The 24,270-nt window shown below is 43.4% G+C and overlaps 1 protein-coding gene across 3 annotated transcripts in view; it reads left to right on the forward strand.

Annotated features, from left to right (window-relative positions):
* The window catches only part of Kdm3b (lysine demethylase 3B), a 60,422-nt gene that overhangs the window by 16,576 nt on the left and 19,576 nt on the right, over positions 1-24,270 (forward strand). For 2 of the 3 annotated variants that reach the window (XM_051163772.1, XM_051163773.1), the window contains exons 3-11: positions 1,005-1,118; positions 2,302-2,407; positions 3,310-3,434; positions 5,921-5,995; positions 10,560-11,159; positions 15,628-16,873; positions 17,616-17,817; positions 20,662-20,876; positions 22,130-22,282. In XM_051163772.1, the coding sequence (XP_051019729.1) occupies positions 1,005-1,118; positions 2,302-2,407; positions 3,310-3,434; positions 5,921-5,995; positions 10,560-11,159; positions 15,628-16,873; positions 17,616-17,817; positions 20,662-20,876; positions 22,130-22,282 (2,836 nt within the window). The remainder of the gene's footprint in view (positions 1-1,004; positions 1,119-2,301; positions 2,408-3,309; positions 3,435-5,920; positions 5,996-10,559; positions 11,160-15,627; positions 16,874-17,615; positions 17,818-20,661; positions 20,877-22,129; positions 22,283-24,270) is intronic. The other variant, XM_051163774.1, reaches the window with a different exon arrangement.

The following is a 24,270-nucleotide window of genomic DNA, read 5'->3' on the forward strand; positions in this document are numbered from 1 at the left end:
ATTGCAAAATATGCATGCCCTATCCCTAACAGACTTTTATTTTTGAAGTTACCAAAGCAAAAATTAACAGATCTTTTCTTCTTGTATTAGGAAGAAAGGCTACTTTTTGTTGTTGTTGTTGTTGTTGTTGGTTGGTTGGCTGGTTGGTTTTTTAGGGCACAGTTTCTTTGTGTAGCCCTGGCTGTCCTGGAACTCACTCTGTAGACCAGGCTGGCCTTAAACTCAGAGATTGCACCCGCCTCTCAAGTGTTTGGATTAAAGGCATGCCTGGCTTGCTCTTAGCTTTTGGTCTTACACTTTGAGATAGTCTTTCTAAGTTGCCCAGGCTGGTCTCTTGGTATGTGCCTGTAATAGCAGCACTTGGCAAGCAGGCAGGTCATGAATTTGAGGACAGTGGGTTACATAGTGAGACTGTCTCAGAAAACAGATACTAGAGTGCCTGGTCATATGGTGTGTGTATTTAATTGTGTGTGTGTGTGTGTGTGTGTGTGTGTTCATTCTTCCTAACAATCTCGTAAGTGCTAGGACTATAGGCATGCACTACCACACCTCTAGTACAGCTCTTTTATTTTTGAAGCCCAGCAAGATTAGTCAGATCCCCAGTAAACGATGGCTAATTTCTTATTGCACTTGCCCTTTTTAGACATTTAGCATTAAAGCCAATTATAGGTGCCTCACACTTATAATTCCAGCATTTGAGTGGCTGAGGCAGAAGGATTACTACAAGTGTCATACTGGCCTGGTGTGTAGTGTGAGGTATGACTCCCAAACCAAACCAAAGTTAGAAAATGTTAAGGAAGCTGTTGTGTCGCTTGCTTCCTGTGGCTCTTTGAGGAGCAGAGGCTGTGCTGGCGTGTGCCCAAGGTCTTGTCCTTTAGCAGCTTCTCTCTGTTCACTGGGGTGAGAAGAGAGAGCAGAGGATGCTTTCTCTGAAGTTAGAGATTATTGAGCTGTTGGCTATTTTCATTTTCATGTTCTAATCAACTTCCTATTATACTTCACAGACTTTTACTCCCCTAGTAGATAAACTGGGTCTGGGTTCTGTCGTGCCAGTTGAATTCCTTGTGGATCGAGAGCTTCGTTTCATGTCAGATGCTAATGGGTTGCATCTGTTCCAGGTACTTGGCACTTGCTCTGTCTAGTCTTGGGCTTATGATTTACCTTCTTGCCAATTTCCTTGTCAATTCAAGTATGGGTATTTAACCTTTTCTTTTAGCATTGCTTTCCTTCCTTTAATAAATTACCCTGTACATTTTGAAGTTTTCTGCTTCTTCAAAAGTACATTTGGTGACTGAAGTGTCTTTTCTGCATATCCACCCACCCACTCTAAAGTAATCCAGAACTTAAAACTGCCACAATTTTGAGAGTTTCTTCGGGGGGGGGGGGGGGAATGGCTTCTCAGCGTTAGAAAGATGGCTCAGCGGTTTAAGAGCACTTGTTGCTCTTCCAGAGGACTTGAATTAGTTTCCCAACACCTACATCTTGAGCCTGTAACTCCAGCTGTAGAGGAGCCAATGCACTTTCCCTACACACATCTGTACACACACATAAAATAGATATGTGCATGCAGAAACAGAAAGGGGTCTGGGCCTAGTGGGGCTCACTTGTGCTTTAGTAGTAGGTGAGCATCAAGGAGTAACAGCTGGCTCGCAGCAGCATCAAGTACTAAAGGTAGATAGATAGATACTCTCTCTATATATATATGTAATATAATATATATAATCTACTTACAAAGCAAAAAAGTAAGTGGATGGTTTAAACAAACTATTATGTGAGTTGTGGATTCATTAAGAAAGAAGCTACTGGCTGGAGAAATGGTTCAGCACTTAAGAGCACTAGTTGCTCTTTTAGGGGACCTAGTCCCAGCACCCTCTGGTAGCTCACAATTATCTCTAACTCCAGTTCTTGAGGATTTGGTGCCCTCTACTGACCTCTGAGAGCACTGCATGCATTGTTGTGCAGAAACATGCGGGAAACACTCATAAAATCTAAAATAAAAAAATTTAAAGAAAGACACTTTTTTCTCATTTGTAAGGGCTATCTGAAAGCTTAAAATTGTAAAGGTTTTACTCTCTCATTGAGAGAGCAGAACAGTAGTTCCTAAACTACGTTCTACTGATGTTAGTTTTGCTGTTGTTCTTCCCTGTCAGGGTCGTCCCTCTCAGCATCCTTGCTTTATTCAGTCTTTGTGCTCCTGTGTGTATGTGTGATAGAGAACTCTTTATGTATGTGTTTTCTCATTTAGTTAAGTTTTATTGCCGTTTGTTTTAACATCCACGTGTTTGCTTTTATCTCTACCAGATGGGAACAGATGTTCAAAACCAGATTCTTTTAGAACATGCTGCATTAAGAGAAACAGTTAATGCTTTGATCAGTGACCAAAAGCTACAAGAGATATTCAGCCGAGGTAAGAACAAGTGGTCGTCTGTCGTTGGACTCTAGATCATGTGGGTGGTCAGTGTTGATGGAAAGAGTGCAGTACCATGCAGCTTTAAACATTTTCACTGGTCGTCTTTTTGTGAATAAGTTTTGAAAATCAGTGGTTAGCTAGAATTCTAGAATCAGTTGAAAACAAAGCTCCTCATTCAGACCACTATGGTCAGTGACCCTAGGAATTCTACTCTGTGACTTTCTGCCATGGGGTAGAGGATTCAATTTATAATTTTTTTTTCTGGTTTCTACTAATTAGTAGTCCCAGCAAATACAGCACCTCTAGACCTTCTTCCTGCATTTCATAGCACAAGTTTTATCGTGTTTATCAAGGAGTTAAACCACATACTAAACTAGATATTAAGATAGAGGTTACTTGTGCTGGGCATGTTGATGCACGCCTTTACTCCCAGCACTCGGGAGGCAGAGGCTTGTGGATCTCTGAGTTCAAGGCTAGCCTGGTCTACAAAGTGAGTGCCAGGACAGCAAGGCTACACAGAGAAACCTGTCTTAAAAATCAAAACACAAAACAAAAAGATAGAGGTTACTTTCTACTGGGCATGGTGGTGTACACCTTTAATCCCAGCACTCAGAAGGCAGAGGCAGACGGATAGCTGTGAGTTTGAGGCCAGCCTGGTCTACAAAGTGAGTCTAGGACAGCCAAGGCTACACAGAGAAACCCTGTCTCAAAAAACGAAAAAGAAAGAAAGAAAGAAAGAGCTTATAAAACTTATTAGAAAAAATATGTGTTTCATTTTTATACTACTGAGTATGGAAATCTAGAGTTGCTCTACACAGAAAATGCCAAGTGTTTTCTTCATGTGGTTATGAAATATAGCTCAGCCCAAAACTTTCAGTTCTAATTGATCTCTTCTTTAGGTCCCTATAGTGTTCAGGGTTACAGGGTCAAAGTATACCAACCAGAAGGAGAAGAAGTATGGCTCTATGGTGTTGTAAGCCATCAGGACTCAATCACTCGTCTCATGGAGGTGTCTCTAACTGAGGTGAGGCTCTTATTCTGTAAGAGGTACAGCCTTACTTCAAATGACATAGAGAAAGTAAGTGCTTCAACATAGAATCCAGCGAGAGTGCTGGGTTCTACTTCTGCCTCTGTTTTCTTCATGTTTGAGCCTGAGAAACGACATGTAACCCTCACTATTGCAGGGACTTTTGGGACTCGCCTTTTTCTGGGGCAGATTCTTCAGCCACAATCTAACTACACAGCTTCCCGGCCACTGTGCCCCGAAATGTTGCTCTCTTTCCGCACTGCTTCCTTCCCATCCATACTTCTGTTTCGTCCTGCCCGTCTGTTTCCCCCTTCCTTCTCCTGCCCCAGCTCAGCTGCCAGCTCTTTATTACACAAAAAGCCACATTCCAGTCTGAACCAGTCAGCAGCAGGACAAGCCTGAATCCATCTCTTTGGGTTGCCCTTTGCCAGGGATGAGGGCTACATGACCTACTTGATGGCAGCTGGCTTTGCAACATGATAGTCTCAGAGAACCATGTTTTGGGCAGGTGAAGAAGGGCAAGCATTTCTCTATAGAAAGCTGGTAATGCGTTCTTGAGAGGAGAACACAGATAGTCTGCCAGCACTTAGCTCCCTGAGGGCGTAGCAATTAGCAATTGAGCACACACGGATGCGGGCTGGAGGGATGGCTCAGAGGCTAAGAGCACTGGCTGTTCTACCAAAGGTCCTGAGTTCAATTCCCAGCAACCACATGGTGGCTCACAACCACCCATAATGAGATCTGCTGCCCTCTTCTGGCCTCCAGGCACACATTCAAGTAGAATGCTGTATAAATAATCCCAGAAAGAAAAAAATAAAGATTATGTATGTGTTTAAAAAAAAAAAGAGAGAAGAAAATACAGGGATACCCTACAAGCCACAAATGTGGGGAAAGGCCATCCCAGCACTCCCTCACTGTGAGTTAGATATTATATGTAAAACTCCCTGACTTTTAGCTTAGGAGAATGTCTTCAAAAGTACTTGTAAACTGAGTGTTGCTGAGCATGCCTGTAGTTCCAATACTCCCACTAATGAGTAAAGACCGTTGCCCAGGTTCTTTGCTCAAATTATGTAGGCTTTATTTTCTGTTAGATGGCTATCTCCCTAAGGGGGCGTTTGAGAAAACAGTATTGAACATAGGAGAAGGTAGGGTTTATAGCATCCAAACCCCCAAAACTTTGGGGTTTCCAAGGATTGGGGGCTTCCAGAGGAATTTTGTTTAGGTAGGAACTTGGCTGAAGATTTCAAATTATTTAGCGGAGCATTTTATCAGATTATGGGTCAAGAATCAACTCCATAGGGTGGGGGTAGGTCACAGTCCTGAGACAAGTTATACTTGAATGTTGCAGCTAACAGAAACGGACTTGTTATGACCAAAGACAGTGTTTTGTTTGTTTGCTTGCTTGTTTTGTTTTTAAATTTCAAATACTATACATACATGTAAAGCTGACAATGAAAACTGTCACTTCCCTAAAAAGGTATCACTCCCACAGTGGTGCCACCAGTTTGATGTTTTCCATATTCTTGTTAATATTTTCTATGTGTATGTTTATAATATGTTTTTATTTATATCAAGTATAGTTGTATAATTTATACTTCAGTGATTGGTATGATGTGTTGCATAAGCACAATTTATTTTGAACATAATTTTATGTTTCATATTTATGTATAAATGTGTAAAATACTTTTTTAAACACTTAACTCATCTTTTAAAAGTACATGTATATTTTAAATGGATATATCATAATTTAGGCTAAACATGGGGGACTTTTAAATCATGTGCAATATTTTCACTAACACAGGTATGGGCACTTAGCATACTTAAACATATTTTCAAACATGTTATTTATTAGAACGAACTCCTTAGTGTGAGGATGGAAAGATGGCTCAGCAGTAAAGAACACATGATGCTCTTTCCCCCCACCCCGCCCCCACCCCACCCCAGGCAGGGTTTATTTTTTTCTTTATAGTTGAGTGCCTCTTTTAATGATTGTTGGCCTAGAGATACAGAAAGGCTATTGCTAAAAAGACATGCTTAGATCTTGAACTCTGAGTCAGTTCTTTAATTCATTAACTTAACAAATACATTGTTTGCAAGATTCCAGATGTTATTTCCAGGACTGATATTGGAGTTTGTTTGTTTGTTTGAAGATTTATTTATTATGTATATATGCCTGCATGCCAGAAGAGGGCACCAGATCTCACTATAGATGGTTGTGAGCCACCATGTTGTTGCTGGGAATTGAGCTCAGGACCTTTGGAAGAGCAGTCAGTGTTCTTAACCGCTGAGCCATCTCTCCAGCCTGATATTAGAGATCTTAAGAACTCTTCTTAGGAAGTTTTCCATCTCATAGGGAAGTTAAAATAAACAAATGCCTATATTGTTAAGGAAAATGTGTAATACTATGTCTTTGTTGTTAAGGTGTTAAATCTCTCTCTCCCCCTCCCCTTTTCCCTATGTGTCCTGATTTCCTGCTGCCATAGACTGGTGAGATCAAGTCAGTAGATCCCAGACTCATCCATGTGATGCTGCCAGACAGCTCGGCACCACAGAGTGAGGTATAGTAACAGTCTCAGTAGATTCATGAGCTTGTAGTGATTACTCTGTGCTGTGGAGTCCTTGTTGATATATTTTCCTTGAGTTGCTCAACTCAGGCCATTCTTTTCTGTTTTCTCTATGATTTATCTAGTTAGGAGAGGACATGCTTTATGAAAGACTTAGTTTGAGCAAACCCTTTTAGTTAAAGCACTGTCCACTAGTTGTAAAATTCATGACCTCTTTCTTCTTTAATTCTCCCAGAACAAGTTAATAGATAGTTAAAACTTCAATAAACAATGAAAATAATAACAGCCTACCTAATAATAGGAAATAAAGGAAAAGCTGTCTCCGCTTTACCCTCGTCAGGTCCTAGTGAACTCCAACGTAGTCTGAAATTCTATATTCTGTAGTGGAATCAAATCAAACAAATGCCTAGCTCAGGGCTCTGCACACAGCGGTTTGCTTTATAATCACTATGAAACAGGCCAAATCTTGGTTCATTCAAAATTATTATAACAAACAAAAATGTTTATGTTAAAAATCTGCCTGAGCCAGCCAGGCATGACAGTGAACTCCAATAACCCAGCACATTGCTGGTGAGGCAAGAGTATCAGGAGTTCAAAGCAAGCCTGGTCTACTTGAAGCCCTGCCTCAAAAGATAAAACACTATTCATAGTCCTTAAAATATTAACTTCTCTCCATCTTGCTCGATAAGTATACAGCCCTTCCTTTTCTATTGAGATGGGATCTGTGTGTATCTAGTACTCACCCTCTGTAGACTGGGCTGGCCTCAAACTCAGAGATCCGCCTGCTTCTACCTGTCAAGTGTTGGGCTTAAAGGTGTGTGCCACCATGCACTGCTGTGCAGCCATTCTTGTTGAAACAAGATCAGAAGGAAAGGAAGGAACCAGATTAAATTTGATAGTTCTTTAGTTATGTTACCGTGAATAGGATAAGCCTTGCTGTATGTGCATGGCTGAGAAAGCCTATTATTTAATGATGTATTGAGCTCTGCTTTTGTTCTTTTATATATATTTCGTTTGTTGCCTTAAGTGCTTATTATATGATTGGTTGCTCAGTTGGTTAGATAAAATTGGAGAGCATGTACAGGTCTCACTGCCCTGTGCTGTCTGCTCGCGCCTGATAGCGCAGCATAAACACATAGGTTGTTTAGGGAATAGCAGGAAGCTGCTCTGAGCCAGCTTAGCATTTTGTTCAGATGAGTTAGAAACTGGATCTGTGTTTTTTAGCTGAAGATAATGGTCCTTTCCCTTTTGACTTTGTCGTGGTATGACTATATTTTTGACCAACAAAGTACAGTCACTATTGGTACTGTGCCAAGTTTCATAATGCCCCCCTTTAGACATCCAAGATCAGTCATCTCATATCCCTTAAGTGTGAGGATGAGTGAATGGACAATAAAGACTATATCTCAGTTGACCATTCTTTCGCATTTAGACTGAAAACTTGCAAAACAGATAGTTTTACATGAGGATGAAATGAAAACAGTGTTCAACAAACACTTGAATAAAGGATTTGGGAAGCTTAGATAATATTACCAGAAATATAAGTACTTAGTCATAATGAGGTAGTATTATTACTATCATCATCATCGTCGTCATCATCATTATTACACCTGTAGAACCTTGGGTAATATCAGAAGTATGGGAGAAATGGAAGTAAATCTTAAGCTTGCTTTCTTTTTCCTTTATTTACTCATTTAATTCTTATAGCCTAATCCCAGCCCCCTCCCTCCTCTCCTCCCAGTCCCACTCAGTCCCTATTCCTCTCTCCTTCTCAGAGAAGGGTATCAACTCACCCTGGCACCTAAAGTTGCAGTAGGACTAAGCATATCCTCTCCCACTGAGCCCTGACAAGGCACCACAGCTAGGAGAAAGGGATTCAGAGGCAGGCAACAGAGTCAGAGACAGCCCCTACTCCTTTTGTTAGGGGACTTACATGTTGACCAAGCTGCACCTCTTTTATATATGTGTAGGAGATCTAGGTTCATGCACGTTCTTTGGTTGGTGGTTCAGTCTCTATGAACCTCCATGGGCCCAGTTTCGCTTATTCTGTAGGTCTTGTTGTGGTGTCCTTGGCCCCTCTGGCTTCCTCAATCCTTCCTCACACTCTTCCACAAACCCCCCCCCCTCCCCCAGCTCTGCCTTTTGTTTGGCTGTGGGTCTCTGCATCTGTTTCCATCAGCTGCTGGATGAAGCCTTTCAGAAGACAGTTGTGCTTGGTTTCTGTCTGCAAGCAGAGCAGAATATCATTAATAGTGACAGGGGTTGGCTCTCTCCCATGGGGTGAGTCTCAAGTTGGGCCAGTCATTGGTTTGCCCTTCCCTCACTCTCTGCTCCATCTTTACCCCTACACTTCTTGTAGGCAAGATAAATTTTGGGTGGAAGGTTTTATGGGTGGGTTGGTGTTTCCCTCCCTCTACTGAGAGTCCCACTTGGCTACAGGAGGTGGTGACTTAAGGCTCTTTAACTGTACTCCAACTCCCGCTGCTAGGGAGGCTTCTCAGAGACTCCCAGGAGCCTCCCTTATCCTAGAGATGCACCCTCCCCCCAATTTCCATTCTCTCTCCCAGTCATGCCCTTACCCCCAGCTCTCCCCACACCTGTTCCCTACCCCTTCTCCCAACCAAATTGAGTTTTACAAGAGGACTAGAGAGATGGCTCACAAGTTAAGAGCACTGGCTATTCCTGCAAAGGTCCTAGTTCCCAGCACCCACTTGTTGGCCCATAACCACCTGTAACTCCAGTTCTAGGGATCAGATTCTTCCTTCTGACCTCCACAGGGGTAGGGGTGTGTGTGTGCGAGCAAGTGAGAGAGAGAGAGAGAGAGATACATACATACACTCAAGTATACACACATAAAATAAACCAATCTTTAAAAAAAGAAATGAGTTTTACAAGAAAATGAACAGGGAAAAATGAAGGCAGCAAAAAAGAGAAATTAGCAAGAAGAAAAAAATTGTTTTCAAGACATGGTTTCTCACTGTAGCTTTTGCCTGTCCCACCACTTGCCCTGTAGACCAAGGTAGCCTCCAACATAGAGATCCTCCTTCCTCTGCTGGGATTAAAGGTGTGTACCACTCCACATGGCTCCAAGAAAAATTTGAATATCTAAAAAGTTGACATATCAAACACCACTGCTAAAGATCTGGCTCTGTAAGTACTGAGGGTAGTGAAGGTGGATTTATTAATGGTGGTAAGTATTAATCACTAGGCACAACTAGGTGATTACCACCTCAAGACTTCTCAGAAAAGGATGAAAATTGCCCCGTCTAAGCCATAGCTTATCTCTTGGTGTCTCAGATAAGTCACAAAGAGTCATTGGCAGTACGAAACAGTAGAGAGGAGATCTGTGGTCTGGGTCCTGCTGATATGTTATTCCCCGCCCCGCCCCCATCCTTGGCCAATGGTTTGAATAAGGTCTGGAAATTAATTGAGTCTTTATGTGCAGTTCAAACCTATCAGGTTTGTTTTTCCTTGGGTCACAGTTCACATATTTTGGGCCTAGTGGTTTCTAAGTGGAGGATATTTTATATTTCAGCACTTAAAATGCAAATTCTGTTACAAATAGACAAGGTAGTGTCACATGCAATCCTCACAGTGGTGGAGCAGAGGCAGAAGCTCTGAGTTTGAACCTAACCTGGGGTCTACATATAGGGACTTGTAGGCTGTCCTGGATGATGTAGTCACAACACACACACACACACACACACACACACACACACACACCTCAAAATAAATATGAATAAAAAATTTTAACTTTTAAAAAAGGTATTTGTTTTATATGCATAGATGTTTTGCTGTATGTCTGTCTGTGAACCTGAGCGTGCCTGCTACCCTTGTGTGTCAGAAGAGTCCATCAGATTCCTTGACATGGAATTCCAGGTGGTTGAGAGCTGCCTTGTGGGTACTGGAAGTCAATCCAAGTCCTCTAGAAGAGTAGTGAGGGCTCTTCCTTGAGTCTTCTCTCCAGCTACCACCACCACTACCTGACCCTGAAAATGTCTGAAGGGGTGCTAGAAAGATGGCTTAGCACGTAGGAGCACTACTGTTCTTTCAGAGACCTGGTGTTTATCAACCAGAACCCACATCAGGCAGTTTACAGATGCCTATAGCTCCAGTACTAGGGTATCCTACTCCCACTCTGGCCTCTTGAGGGCACCTGCATACATATGGCAGATATATGGTACACACATACACATAAATGAAAAAAAGTTATTTCATTACCGGACAAATATGCTCCCAGCCTAGCTCTGACATTTTGTTTTGTAGTAGAAATTCCACAAGTTGTTAAAACTCTCAAAATAAAAATAAATCCCTGTGAAGTAGTGTGTCTTATGTGCAAGGGTTTGCCAAAGCAGCTAACCTATAGTTGCTATGATCTTGAATGTGTGTGTATATAAAATGAGCCACCGGAAGATTGGAACTGTCTGGTGTCTTAGAGCTGGCATCAGAGCTGTGCCTGCTCTATCTGCTTCTAGGGATGGGAAAGCACTAATGGCTAATGGTTTTCACAGGATGAAAGATCCCTTACAATAAACCTTTTTTGAATTTTGTTTTGTAGGGGGGTACCATAAAAGCAGTAAAATCTTCCAAAGGAAAGAAGAAGAGAGAGAGCATAGAGGGGAGAGATGGCCGGAGGAGGAAAAGTGCTTCGGACTCTGGGTGTGACCCTGCTACAAAGAAATTAAAAGGAGACAGGGGTGAAGTAGACAGTAATGGGAGTGATGGAGGTGAGGCAAGCCGAGGGCCCTGGAAAGGAGGCAATGCCAGTGGAGAGCCAGGGCTGGAGCAAAGAGCCAAGCAGCCACCGTCTACATTTGTTCCCCAGATTAACCGCAACATTCGATTTGCCACTTACACCAAAGAGAACGGCAGGACTCTGGTGGTGCAGGATGAGCCTGTGGGTGGGGACACAGCTGCACCTTTCACCCCATATTCTTCAGCCACAGGTCAGACACCTTTGGCCCCAGAGGTAGGTGGAGCTGAAAACAAAGAGGCAGGAAAAACACTGGAACAAGTTAGCCAGGGCATGGTGGCTTCAGCAACTGTAGTCACTACCGCCAGCTCCACCCCAACCACGGTGAGGATCTCAGACACTGGCCTTGCTTCAGGGACTGGGCCGGACAAACAGAAAGGCAGCTGGTCGCAGGCCTCAGGAGAGGTGAGTTGCTTCAGGGCAGACTTGGAAGATTTGGGTTAACTCTTCCACCCTCCTTCATTGTTAATACATTGAAAAAACTTATCAAATGCCCCAAGGAAGAAAGATTTCTGATTCAGACTTGAATTTACTCTGACTGGGCCATTCCTGCTCATTTGGCAAATTTGTATTTTTTAATAACTTTATCAGCTCTTAAAAGTCACCTGACAGTTGAGCTAATTCAAAACCAATAGACAATTTAATTTAATGTGATGTGAAAAAGATCTGGTGGGGGATCTTTTTCTTTCAGCAGTCTGTTTAGTTCACATTGTGGCTGAGCCTCTAACTAGGACTCTGAGAGGCAAACTTGATGAATTACAGTGTTGATGACAGTGAACCCCGTAGTGAAGGCTGTGTGTGCAAGCTACCGCTACCCTGTTTTCAGTTCTTCATTTTCTGTGATTTTTTTCCTTGTGGGTAGTCTGCTGCCTATCATTTGATGTTTATATGGCCATATTTTTTTTTTCTTGCTAATTTTGTCCTTTTAAAGAGCACTACTGTAGCCAGGCATGGTAGCTCACACCTTTAATCCCAGCACTTAAGGAGGCAGGCACAGGCAGATTTCTGTGAGTTTGAAGCCAGCCAGGTCTACAAAGCGAGTCCAGGACATCCAAACCTATGCAGAGAAACTCTGGTCTGGAAAAACAAAACAAAAACAAACAAAAAAAACTAAGGGGGAGAAAAGAGCACTACTGGAAAATCTGATAGTCACAGTAGTATCCAGTTTACTGTGTGCTTAATTTGAGATACACACACACCCTCACCACCACCACCCAAAATGGACAGCATAAAAATCAGTTTCCCAAGTTTGGTCACCAAAGTATAATTTATGATATTAGTCATATTTTTCTCTCAGATGGGCTATTAACTTATGGTAGAATATGAAATCCTTGACCTTTAAAAAACATAGCAAAAGTTGGGGCTAGAGAGATGGCTCAGCAGTTAAGAGCACTGGCTGCTCTAGCAGAGGACCTAGCTTCCATCCACGGTACCCACATGGTAGCTTATAAGTGATTGTAATTCTGGTTTTAAGGTCTTTAACACCTTCCTCTGCAGGCCTATACATGTGGTACACTGACATAATATCAGGCAAAATATCAGAGACATAAAATAAAAATAAATAAATCTTTAAAAAATATATATTAGATGGATACAGATATATTAGATGTGGTGTCGTGTTTCTGTAGACTCAGTTACTGAGGAAACTGAGGCAAAGGGTTCAGTTGAACCAAAGTTTTGAGATAATTGGCCTGGGGACGTAAAAGAAAACCCAAACAAAAAATCGTATATAGAAAACTACTGTGTGCTAAGTACTGTATATTACATATGAAAACCAGACATGGAGGTGTGTGTATACCTGTAGTCCTGACACTCTGGAGGTCAAGGTAAAGAGGGCCAGAAAGTCAAGGTTGTTCTTAACTACTTAAGGAGTTTGAGGCCAGCCTGGACTACTTGAGACCCCATCTAAAAAGAGAAATCCCTATTTGGAGGAGAAGCTCACATGCTAAATAAAATAGAATCCTTTCAAGTATAGGAGGAATACCAGATGAAAATGGCATTTGGTTGAGGGGGAAGCTCAGTGGAGAGCACCTGACTGCTACGTATAAATAAAGCCTAGAGTTGTCGCTAACTTCAACAAAACCTATGACTTACCGGTTTCATCTGGATTCTTCCCTTTCCTAGAAAATGTAATTTTTGTTTTGTTTTTAGAGACAGGATCCCCCTGTGTAGCCCTGACTGTCCTGGACTCACTTTGTAGACCAGGCTGCCCTTCAGTTCACAGAGATCCACCTGCCTCTGCCTCGTAAGTGCTGGGATTAAAGGCATGCGCCACCACTCCCAGCAGCAAATGTAATTTTTAAATGCTTAGTATTCAGGGATAGGGAGGAAAATGAAGTGTCCAGGCAGAAGAGAAGGCCTATAAATGTAAGCTGCTTGTGGTTTTCCTGTGAGGGAGCTAGTATTAGCAAAACAACCAGGTGCTCTTGTGTAGATTTCTAATGCTATACGTCATCATTGTAGTGCCTGAGTGATTTGATGTTAACCACTTTGTCAAGGGTAGTTGAGTGTAAGTGGACGTCTACAACAAACCAAATTTTTTGTGCTACAGAAGAGATATTTGTAGCAAATACTATTCTTGGAGCAGAGAAGTTGAATAAATGTAAGCCATGTGGGCTCAATGGGTATTTCTGAGGGCTAAGTCTATAGTCTAGTGGTAGCATGCTTGCCTAGTGAGTTCACAGTCCTGGTAGGTCAGTCCCTAGTCACCGCCCCCCCCCCACCCCCACTGAGAAGTCTGATGGGTTGGGAACTTCCTGGACTAACGTTTCATCCTGCCTTCTGGAATCAAGTACAGCCATGCACATTTCCCTTCCAGTGGCTAATCTGAAATAGACGTCTCCTGAAAACTGAGTTATAGCAGTTATCATCACTTTCTTATAGGGAAAGGATTTGGAATTTAATCATCTGAAGGAAAATGAAGGAACAGCCAAATTACTTGTCACTCATGTGCTATTTGCTTTAGTAGTGAGGAATGAGCTGCTTGAGCAGAGTCCTTACTGCTCTGCAGATGTCAGGCTCCTGGCCAGATGTTGCTAGTAAAACAGGGGAGCCTCCATGCTGCCAGCCTGGTTTTTTTGGGGGTAGGGGGTGGTGGCTACAGTCAGTGCTTTTATGGCTAGTGGGAAGAAATGAATGTTCTAACTCTAAAATGTCCTAAAGTAGTCTTGTTAGCAGATGCCAGCTATAGACAAGCCATCAGAATTTTAGGCTTCTGTGCTACTTGGAAGAAAACTTATTGTAACCATTAAAACATCCACAGTGTTGGCGGATCACTGTGAGTTCGAGGCCAGCCTGGTCTACAAAGCGAGTCCAGGACAGCCAAGGCTACATAGAGAAACCCTGTCTCGGGAAAAAAAAAAAAAAAAAAAAAAAAACATCCACAGTGTTACAAGGCTGCAACCCTTTCTGGCTTCAGAAATTTTCCTCACATCAAAAAATACACCATAATTCATTTATGGGATAACTTTTATTTTCTGTATTTTGAACGTATATCATCCTTTTTAAAAATAATACATGATTTGCAAGCCAGGTGACAGGATCTAAGTATTAAGTAATTTAAACTAAAAATGAGAAAGGGTTCCTATGAGTGTGTCTGTTTATATATATTGGGTCTAGGTGCCTGATGCACATAAAAGTATCCTGCACTCACTCACATACAAAGTTAAGCATTTCAAGGTAAAGGAGAACTGTCAAAATGTTTCTTTTATTCTAATTTGTTATCTTAAATGTTTGTGTTTGGCAAATATTTCAATGTACAATTTTATTTGGGGAGCCTTAATAGAAGCTGGTTATTATAAGATACAGCCTCATGTAATTTAGTATCTTTATGGTTAGTGTTAATTGAAGCATCTATTCAAGTTGACATGAGCAGGGCATGTGGTACACACCTTAAAATCCCAGCCCTTAACCAGGCGTCGTGTCACATGCCTTTAATCCCAGCACTCAGGAGGCAGAGGCAGGTGGATCTCTGTTAGTCTGAGGCCAGCCTGGTCTACAGAGTTCAGGACACCCAAGACTACACAGAGAAACCCTGTTTCATAAAAAACAAAAATAAGAACAAAAACATCCCAGCACTAGGAGGGCAGGCACGGGGATCTCTGAGTTGAAGGCCAGCCAAGGCTCTTTAGACCATGTCTCGAAAAAAATGAACTAATTAAGTTGACATCAGCATGACATTAGTTGGTGGCTGATTCCAAAAAGATCCATTTTAATAAAATTCTTTGTGTACAGGGAGTTGAAGTGAAAGGAAGTAACTTTGTAACATAATCTCTTTACAACAGCTTTAAAGATTGAGGATGAGCCATGTAGCTTGTTGGCAGAGTGCTTGCCTCACACAAAGTTGACACACACCTGTCCTGTAACCTCAGCATTTGGAAAGCAAAGGCAGAAACATTTGAAGTTGAGGATCATTCTGGACTGCATAGGAGGTTTAGGCCAGCCTGGGCTGCACAAGACCTTGTCTCAATACCTTCTATAATAACCATTGAGGAAGTAGATTGATGTTGCAAAGGTCTCTAGTTACACAACAAAGAACCCTTTTCCTTAATGGAGTCTCTGTTCAACAACTGTAGATACTAAGTTGGATACATCCTGGTATCACACTGCCTTCCAATTAGATAATATGAACTGAGTGGCAGATTGGAAACCTGCTATCTCTGGCTCACCTTGCTAAAGTAAAGATGACTTCTGTGCTCTGTGTTCAGTTTCCTTCCTACCAGTGCATGTAAAAACCAAGTGCAGGAGCTCTTGAAGGAAATAGAGGAACAAAAAATTGGTTGGCTTTTAGAAACATTGCCTTAGTGATTGCTATGACAAAGATCAGAAGGTTCTAGCCAGCAGCACTAACTGAATTTAAAAATCTTCCTTCCAGAACTCAAGAAATTCTAGTCTGGCCTCTTCTGGATTCGGAGTGTCTCTCTCAAGTTTATCACAACCACTGACTTTTGGAGGTGGAAGGAGCCAGTCCAATGGAGTTTTAGCCACAGAAAACAAGCCCTTGGGCTTCTCTTTCAGCGGTAGCTCTGCCTCAGAGTCTCAGAAGGACTCAGATCTCTCCAAGAACTTGTTTTTTCAGTGCATGTCCCAAAATTTACCCAGTAGCACCTACTTCGCCACGGTTTCAGAGGGTATGGCTGATGATTCCTCTAGCAGGGACTCGTTCAAACAAAGCCTCGAGAGCCTGAGCTCAGGCCTGTGTAAAGGCAGATCTGCTCTTGGAGCAGACACGAAGCCAGGTCCCAAGGCTGGCAGCTCTGTGGACCGAAAAGTGCCTGCAGAGTCCATGCCCACCCTTACTCCAGCCTTCCCACGGAGTCTCCTAAACACCCGCACCTCAGAGAGTCATGAAAATCTATTTTTACAGCCCCCCAAACTATCCCGAGAAGAGCCTTCTAACCCTTTCCTGGCATTTGTGGAGAAAGTTGAACATAGCCCTTTCAGCAGCTTTGCAACTCAGGCATCGGGTAGCTCTTCCTCTGCTACCACTGTCACCTCAAAGCCAACACCCAGCTGGCCTGAGTCTCACCCTGCAGATTCTGCATCTTTAGCAAAGAAAAAAACCCTCTTTATTACAACTGACTCCTCCAAGCTGGTATCTGGTGTTCTGGGCTCAGCTCTCAGCACTGGGGGCCCGAGCCTCTCTGCAATGGGGAATGGCCGTTCCAGCTCACCCACCAGCAGCCTCACCCAACCCATTGAGATGCCTACTCTCTCCTCTAGCCCCACAGAGGAGAGGCCAACTGTGGGGCCTGGCCAGCAGGACAATCCTCTCCTCAAAACCTTCAGTACCGTCTTTGGCAGGCATTCAGGCAGCTTTCTGTCCTCCCCAGCAGAGTTTTCACAGGAGAACAAAGCTCCTTTTGAAGCTGTAAAAAGGTTCTCATTGGATGAGCGAAGCTTGGCTTGCAGACAGGACTCAGACTCCAGCACCAACAGCGACCTGTCAGATCTGAGCGACTCCGAGGAGCAGCTGCAGGCCAAGAGTGGCCTAAAGGGGATTCCAGAGCACCTGATGGGAAAGCTAGGCCCCAACGGGGAGCGCAGTGCTGAGCTGCTGTTGGGCAAGGGCAAAGGGAAGCAGGCCCCAAAGGGCCGGCCTCGGACTGCTCCCCTGAAAGGTGATCCTGCTGGGGCCATAGATGGGCTCTTCTCTAGCACTAATATCAAATGCTTTGGTGGAAAATTCTTAATCATAGCATTACAAAACAAAGGGGCTTGACACATTCCCTTTGTCAAACCTGGTTCAGGGCAGTGTTGTTGGGTTGTCACTATAAGGGTCACCTGGCCACAAAGAAAAGTCTTAATCTTGTTGATATTTTTTCTAACATCAGGAACTAAGTTTCTGTGTATGTCCCATTCATTTCTACTTAACTTTAGGCCGTCTATAAGTTTACTTCAGGGAAATATGAAGAGATAGTCACTGTTGTCATAGCAACCTTTTGTAGATTTGATGAAGGAAAGAGATTCACAACCTCTGTTCCTCCCTCAAGACATTTATCACCTGCCGGAACCCAGTAACTAGGGTGGGACACTGCCCCGAGTTTAGCGTTAGAAGCAGCTCTTTCTTCCGTGACTGATATGCTTGTGGAGTCCAAGGGGCTTTGAGCAAAGGTAATGATCATTTCCTGAGGAACCAGAGCCAGCTGATGGCTGCCTTCCTCTCCACGTGTGGTTTTCACTTACCTGGTTCACTTGATCCAAGTTCCCCATGGTTCCTAGTTCCCAGCTGAAGCCTGCTTGCTTCCTGCACTCTTCTCTGGGTGCCTTCCTTAGGAGTTCCGTAGCTCAGGTCAGGATGTGTGTCTTCTCTCCAAGAGCATCAACCCGCTCATGAAGGCCTCTCCTCCCTCCTCACCGCAGTTGGCCAGTCGGTGCTGAAGGATGTGGGTAAGGTGAAGAAGCTGAAGCAGTCTGGAGAGCCCTTCCTGCAGGATGGCTCCTGCATCAACGTGGCCCCTCACCTGCACAAGTGTCGCGAGTGCCGCCTGGAGAGCTATCGCAAGTTTAAGGAACAGGAGCAAGACGACTCTACTGTAGCCTGCCGCTTCTTTCACTTCCGGAGGTACCAGGCTCTTATCTTAATTCACAGTTTGCGTTAGTTTTAAATGTCTCCAGCCCTCTTTTTTCTCTAGACTCACAAATGTGTCTTGCTATCCTCACTTTTCCCTAACCGTCGCTCTTTTGCGGGAGGGGGGGGCCGGACACGGACAGTGTTGAGACAGGGTTTCTCTGTGTAGCCTTGGCTGTCCTAGACTCGAGATCCTCCTGCCTCTGCCTCCCAGAGTGCTGGGATTACAGGCGTGCGCCAACCTTTGTTCTTAAGAGTCCATGTTGAGGCTCTGTCAGCAGTCAAGTCTCTCAGTTGGATTTTGAAATGACATGTGGCTTTGTCCTTAAACAACAGAAGTTGAACAGTTTTAGCTGTAGCCCTGTGCTGCTGCTGTTGCAAGTTATTCTCAGGTCAGCTGCATTTGAAGTTAGTATGAGCAAGACTTGGTTTCTACTGTGGACCCGCCTTACCACCTACCTTTCAGCGCTAGAGTAATCTGAGAGATGGGGAGTAAGATCAGAAGATAATGTGAGGCTTCTTTTTTCCTTCCTTTGTTCTTCTGGTTATGTGCGGTGTGGTTCTTAGACTTGGCCATGTCTGCATGGTAGCTCCGCAGCTCCTGCAGTGCCTGGGACTGGAAGAAAAGAGAAAACAAACAAACAAACAAAAAACCAAGTTTGTTTGTTTTGAGATAGTTCTCTTGTGCCCCAGAAGGGCCTTGAACTCCCTATCAAGGCAAGAATGAACTTCTGCTCTGATCCTCCTCCCTCTGCCCCCTAGATACTAGGTTGCAGGTGTGTCACACCATGCCCAGTGTATTTAGTGCTGAATCCAGAGCCTCCTGCAAGTTAGGCAGGTGCTCTACCAGCTAAGCTAAAGCTGCTGGGTCCATATTTAAAGGACTATTCCAGGAGCCTTGGCTTTTATGCTTGTAAGTGCTTGAAGGTGTGACGCATAATTCCAACACTCTGGAGACAACAAGGGAAATCATTGACTATAGAGTAAATTTGAGGCCAGCCTGAGCTACATGAGAAAGAAAGAAATCATACAACAAAAACACTCAGGACCTCTGGAAGAGGAGACAGTGCTCTTAACTGCTGAGCCATCTCCAGCCCTCAGTCCCATAAATAAATAAGTGTAAAAAACAGGAATAAGAAAAACAAAGTTTCAAGCCGGGCGTGGTGGCGAATGCCTTTAATCCTAGCACTCGGGAGGCAGAGGCGGGCGGATCAGTGTGAGTTCCAGGCCAGCCTGGTCTACAAAGTGAGTCCAGGACAGCCAAGGCTAACACAGAGAGACCCTGTCTCGAAAAAACAAAAAAAAAGAAAAACAAAGTTTCTACATAAATGTTATAAGGAAGGAGGGAAGGAAGGAAGGGTAGAAAAGTTAAGCGTTTGAGTTGGGGAAATGGACAGGATATGTAGAGGGATACTAAGCTTGATTGGGAGCTCATTGTAATAGCACAGCAGATGGAGAACCTGGGTCTGTTTGTAGGAAGCTGTGGTAGTGAGGAGGTGGGAGGAGGTTGTAGATAGTGTTCTCTAGTTTCTGTATATTCAGTATGATAATAGATAAGGAGACCAGGCGTGGTGGCACACACCTGTAATCCCAGCACTCAGGAGGCAGAGTCAGGTGGGTCTCTATGAGTTTGAGGCCAGCCTGGTCTATAGAGTGAGTTCCAGGACAGCTAGGGATGCCTAGAAAAACCCTGTCTCAAAAAACAAAGCAAAAAGCCAGGCAGTGGTGACGCACACCTGTAATCCCAGCACTTAGGAGGCAGAGGCAAAGACAGGCAGATCTCTGTGAGTTCGAGGCCAGCCTGGTCTACAAAGCGAGCCCAAGACAGGAAGGCTACACACACAGAAACCCTGTAAAGCAAAACAAAAGATGAGGGGGAGGGTACTACTGCAGCTGTGAAGAGAAGACATGAGACTAGCATGCAGCAGGCCCACTGACTGCTGTGACTGCCGGCAGTAAGAAGGGCCACCTAAGGTTTAAGTGTGGTGACAGAGCTGTCTGTTTTTCTCTGTTCACATTTAGTGGCATGGTTGCAGGTCTGGAGCAGATGGATGGGAACGCTTATGACAGTTCTTAATGGGATCTAACAGGAGCTTTTTAAAGAATGGAGACTTACTAGTGTTAAGACTTCTAGCAGAGACCACATGAGTTTGTCCTCTCTTCTGGTTCCACACACAGAGATTTAAATAACTGAATTAAATACTTACTCAGGCCTATAACATTTATATAGAAACTTTGTTTTTTCTCATTCCTGTTTTTCACACTTATTATTTATGGGGTTGGGGGCTGGAGAGATGGCTTAATTGATAATCACTGACTGCTCTTACAGAGGGTGCATGTTTGAGTCTTAGCATACACATGGCAGCTCCCTGTGAGCCCAGTCCAGGGGACCTCGTGCCTGTTCTGGCCTCTGGTTTTTTGTTTTGTTGTTTTGTTTTTTAAGAAAGTGTGTGTGTGCACGCATACACTCAGCCTTTGGCAGACACAATAACTTGCAGGAGTTGGCTGAGGGTGAAACTCAAGATTGTCAAGTTTGGTAGCGAGTGTCTTTATACGCATTGAGCCTTCTCACTGTCCTTGTCCATCCCTCCTTTCCCCTCCCCTGTCCTTAAGGGTATAGTGTAAAAACTAAGTATATTTATATTGTATTAAGTGCTATAAGTAACCTACTGGTGACTTAAAATAATATGCAAAAGTGTATAGTACAAATACAGTATCATATGAAAGACTTGATGGGCCACAGGTTTTGGTAGGCGGTGGGCAGCAGCTAGGAAGTATGATTTTTCCCTCAGATCCCAAGAACAGTTGTATTTCACTTGTCTCCCATTTTCCTCTTAGGTTGGTCTTCACTCGAAAGGGGGTGCTCCGTGTGGAGGGATTCCTAAGCCCTCAGCAGAGTGACCCTGATGCCATGAACCTGTGGATTCCCTCTTCCTCTCTAGCAGAAGGAATAGACCTAGAAACCTCAAAATACATCTTGGCCAATGTTGGGGACCAGTTCTGCCAGCTTGTAATGTCTGAGAAGGAGGCCATGATGATGGTGGAACCACACCGTAAGGCTCCCTCTGCTGTTTACAGCTGCTCCTACTTACACTCTTGATTTCCTTTCACTTATAAGAAACATTGAGAGCCTGGAGTGGTGGCACACCCCTTTAATCCCAGCACAGGGGAGGCAAAGGCAGGTAGATCCCTTTGAGTTCAAGGACAGCCAGGGCTACACGGAGAAACCCTGTCTTGGAAAACCAAGAAAGAAAGAAGAGTCGGAGGTGCAGAAAGACAAGACAGATTGGGAGAAGGCATCTGCTATGGATGAATTAAGACTAATAAGACTTTCTTTCCTAGTAGCCTGTAATCAGTTAACTGTTTCCAACAGATTCATTTTCTCAGTCTTTGACAATTAGTAAACGAGAAACTCTTATTGTTCCTGTCTTATTTTCATACATCTGTCATTAGATATCCATTTGGGAGGAAGCCATGCTGTTTACAGTTTGCTTTGAACAAATTTGCATTGGTACCAATGTTCTATGGTTGTTCAGAGACATGGTGGTCTTTAATGCTTTATTTCTCACAGAGAGACAATGAAAATATACTGCATACTATTTCTAAACCAAGGCAAACTATATACTATGAATTTATACTTTTTTTTTTTTTAACTTCTTTTGTGGTTTTGTTTTTTTTTTTAAGATTTATTTATTATTTATACAGTATTCTTCCTGCGTGTACACATGCAGGCTGGAAGAGGGCATCAGATCACATTATAGATGGTGGTGAGCCACCATGTAGTTGTTGGGAATTGAACTCAGGACTTTTAGAAAAACGGCCAGTGCTCTTAACCTCTGAGCCATCTCTCCAGCCCCTTTTGTGGTTTTTCTTGTTGTTTTGTTTTGTTTTCATTTTTCAAGACAGAGTTTCTCTGTAACAGAGCCCTGGCTGTCCTAGACTCACTTTGTAGACCAGACTGGCCCCCAACTCACAGAGAACCACCTGCCTTTGCCTCCCAGGCGCTAGTATTAAAGGTATGCACCACCACACCTGCCTATACTTTCAGTTTCAAGAGAAAAATTCTCTTTTGTCAAGTTCTCCATACTTAAAGATTTTACACGGTCTGTTTTATTTTTTGAGACAGTCTCACAGAGATCTACCTGCCTCTGCCACTCAAGTGCAGGATTAAAGGCATGCGCCATCACACCTGGCTAAACTTTAAATTTTTATTGTTGGACAAAATGCCATGCGTTCCAGTCAGCAATTCGGGGTCTTAGGTTATTAGTCCCAGGAGTCACTACTGATAGTATTCTTCTCTCACCAGAGAAAGTGGCATGGAAGCGAGCTGTGCGGGGAGTGCGAGAGATGTGTGATGTATGTGAAACTACTCTCTTCAACATCCACTGGGTTTGTCGAAAATGTGGCTTTGGTGTCTGCCTTGACTGTTACCGGCTCAGGAAAAGCCGTCCAAGGAGTGGTAAGTGAACCCTGTCTCTCCCAGAAAGTGTCTGGTAGGCATGTATTTATGAGTTTTGGAAACTGGAACAGGAGTGGCTTTATGCCCCTCCTTAAGCAGCTTCATTTGTCTTTGTCGTAACAGATTGGTTTTTATTATTTTTCATCATATAAATGTTTGTTTCTGTGTGAGGTAGGTGCACAGACAAGTGCAGGCTTTCACAGAGGCTAGAGAAAGGTATAGGGTGCCCTGGAGCTGGAGTTACAGACTGATACGGGTACTGGGAGCCAAACTCAGATCCTTTGCAAGAGCAGTATGTAATTGTGACCACTGGGCCATCATGCCAGCCCCTGTTGGAACGTCTTAAAATTCCCAACCTATTTGGGAAGCCTAAAATCAAGGATTATTCCACTAGGCAAGTACCCTGCACCCTGGTCTACAGAGTGAGTCCAGAACAGCCCAGGCAACACAGAGAAACCCTGTCTCAAAAAACAAAACAAAAAAGTACAGGCCAGTAATTTAATTAATAAAATTGTGTGGCCACCCTAGCAGATTTTATGCTGTGAGCTGTCATTTCTCATTCCTTCCTTGCCCTGGCCTTTGGATCCAACTAATTAATTTCTGTCTCTTAATTTGCATATTCTAATCATGTCATATACATAGAATCACAGTATTTGGCCTACTGTGACTGGCTTCTCTGAACATAATGCTTTATGCCCAGGTTTGTTTATTTTATAGTACATATCAGTTGATTGCCTTGTAATGTCTAGAGATGTCCTGTTGTGTGTATATTATATGTACATCTGGATTATGTTCATTTTTGCCAATATGAATAGTCTACTATGTACAGGGTTTTGTGTAGACAAAGGCTTGTTACTGTCTTGGTTATATTACTAGGAGTAGACTTGCTGGGTCAAGTAGATAGCATTTGTAGATAGCATTTGTATGGTAGATAGCATTTGTAATGCCAGTACTTGGAAGGTAGAGGGAGGAAGATTTAAGAGTTTAACACTAGCCTGAGCTACATGGTGAGTTTGATGCCAGCCTGGGTTACATGAGGTCTCATCCCTAAACAAACAAACAAACAAACAAAAACGGGTAATACAATATTTCTGTATTTAACTTTACAAGCAATGGCAAATAATTTGAATATATATCTCCAAACAAAGCAAAAACTGAAAAGATAGTCAACATCACTAGTCATGTAGTGGGGGAAAAACCCAGCTGGTATTATAAAACTAAGGCACTTTGGAGTAGGCTCTGGAAGTACCTCCAGAGGCCTTTATTTAGCCAGGGTGGTGACCCACACCTGTGATCCCAGCATTTGGGAGACAGGCGCATAGGATTAGGACCAAGGTTATCTGTTGTTCAGGGTTTAAGGCCAGCTTGGTTATATGAACCAGTCTCTAAAACAGAACAAAACAAAACAAAACAGAAAGCTTATTTTATCTAGTCATTATTTTGCCGATAGAGGGCTCACTGTGCTGCCCTGGCTGGTCTCAAAGTTGTGGACCCAAGTGAGTCCCCCCTCTGCTCCCCCCCACACAGGTGTGTAACACCACATCAGGATCCAGAAACAGAAAGAAACAGTAAGAGTCTTGTATCCTAGTTTCCCACATTTTGGCATCAGGCAACTTGGATTTGTAATCTCTGAGAAAAGGAGAGAAACAAGGGGTTTCTACAGTGGCTGGTGCACTGCCTAGAGCAGCTTCTAACTGTGGCACAGAGAAGACGACCAGATCAGTTTGGCAGCCTAACTGCCTGACAGATCAAAATCATGAGTCAGACAAAATATGTAGAGGAAAGAGCAGAGGGCCATAGCAGGAACCTGTACACATACAGCATTCATTCACAGACACATGTGAAGTCACATTTTAAAAATCTACTTGTAATCAGCCGGGCGTGGTGGCGCACGCCTTTAATCCCAGCACTCGGGAGGCAGAGGCAGGCGGATCGCTGTGAGTTTGAGGCCAGCCTGGTCTACAAAGTGAGTCCAGAATGGCCAAGGC

The sequence above is a fragment of the Acomys russatus genome, chromosome 20 (assembly GCF_903995435.1).
Source record: "Acomys russatus chromosome 20, mAcoRus1.1, whole genome shotgun sequence".
NCBI lineage: Eukaryota > Metazoa > Chordata > Mammalia > Rodentia > Muridae > Acomys > Acomys russatus.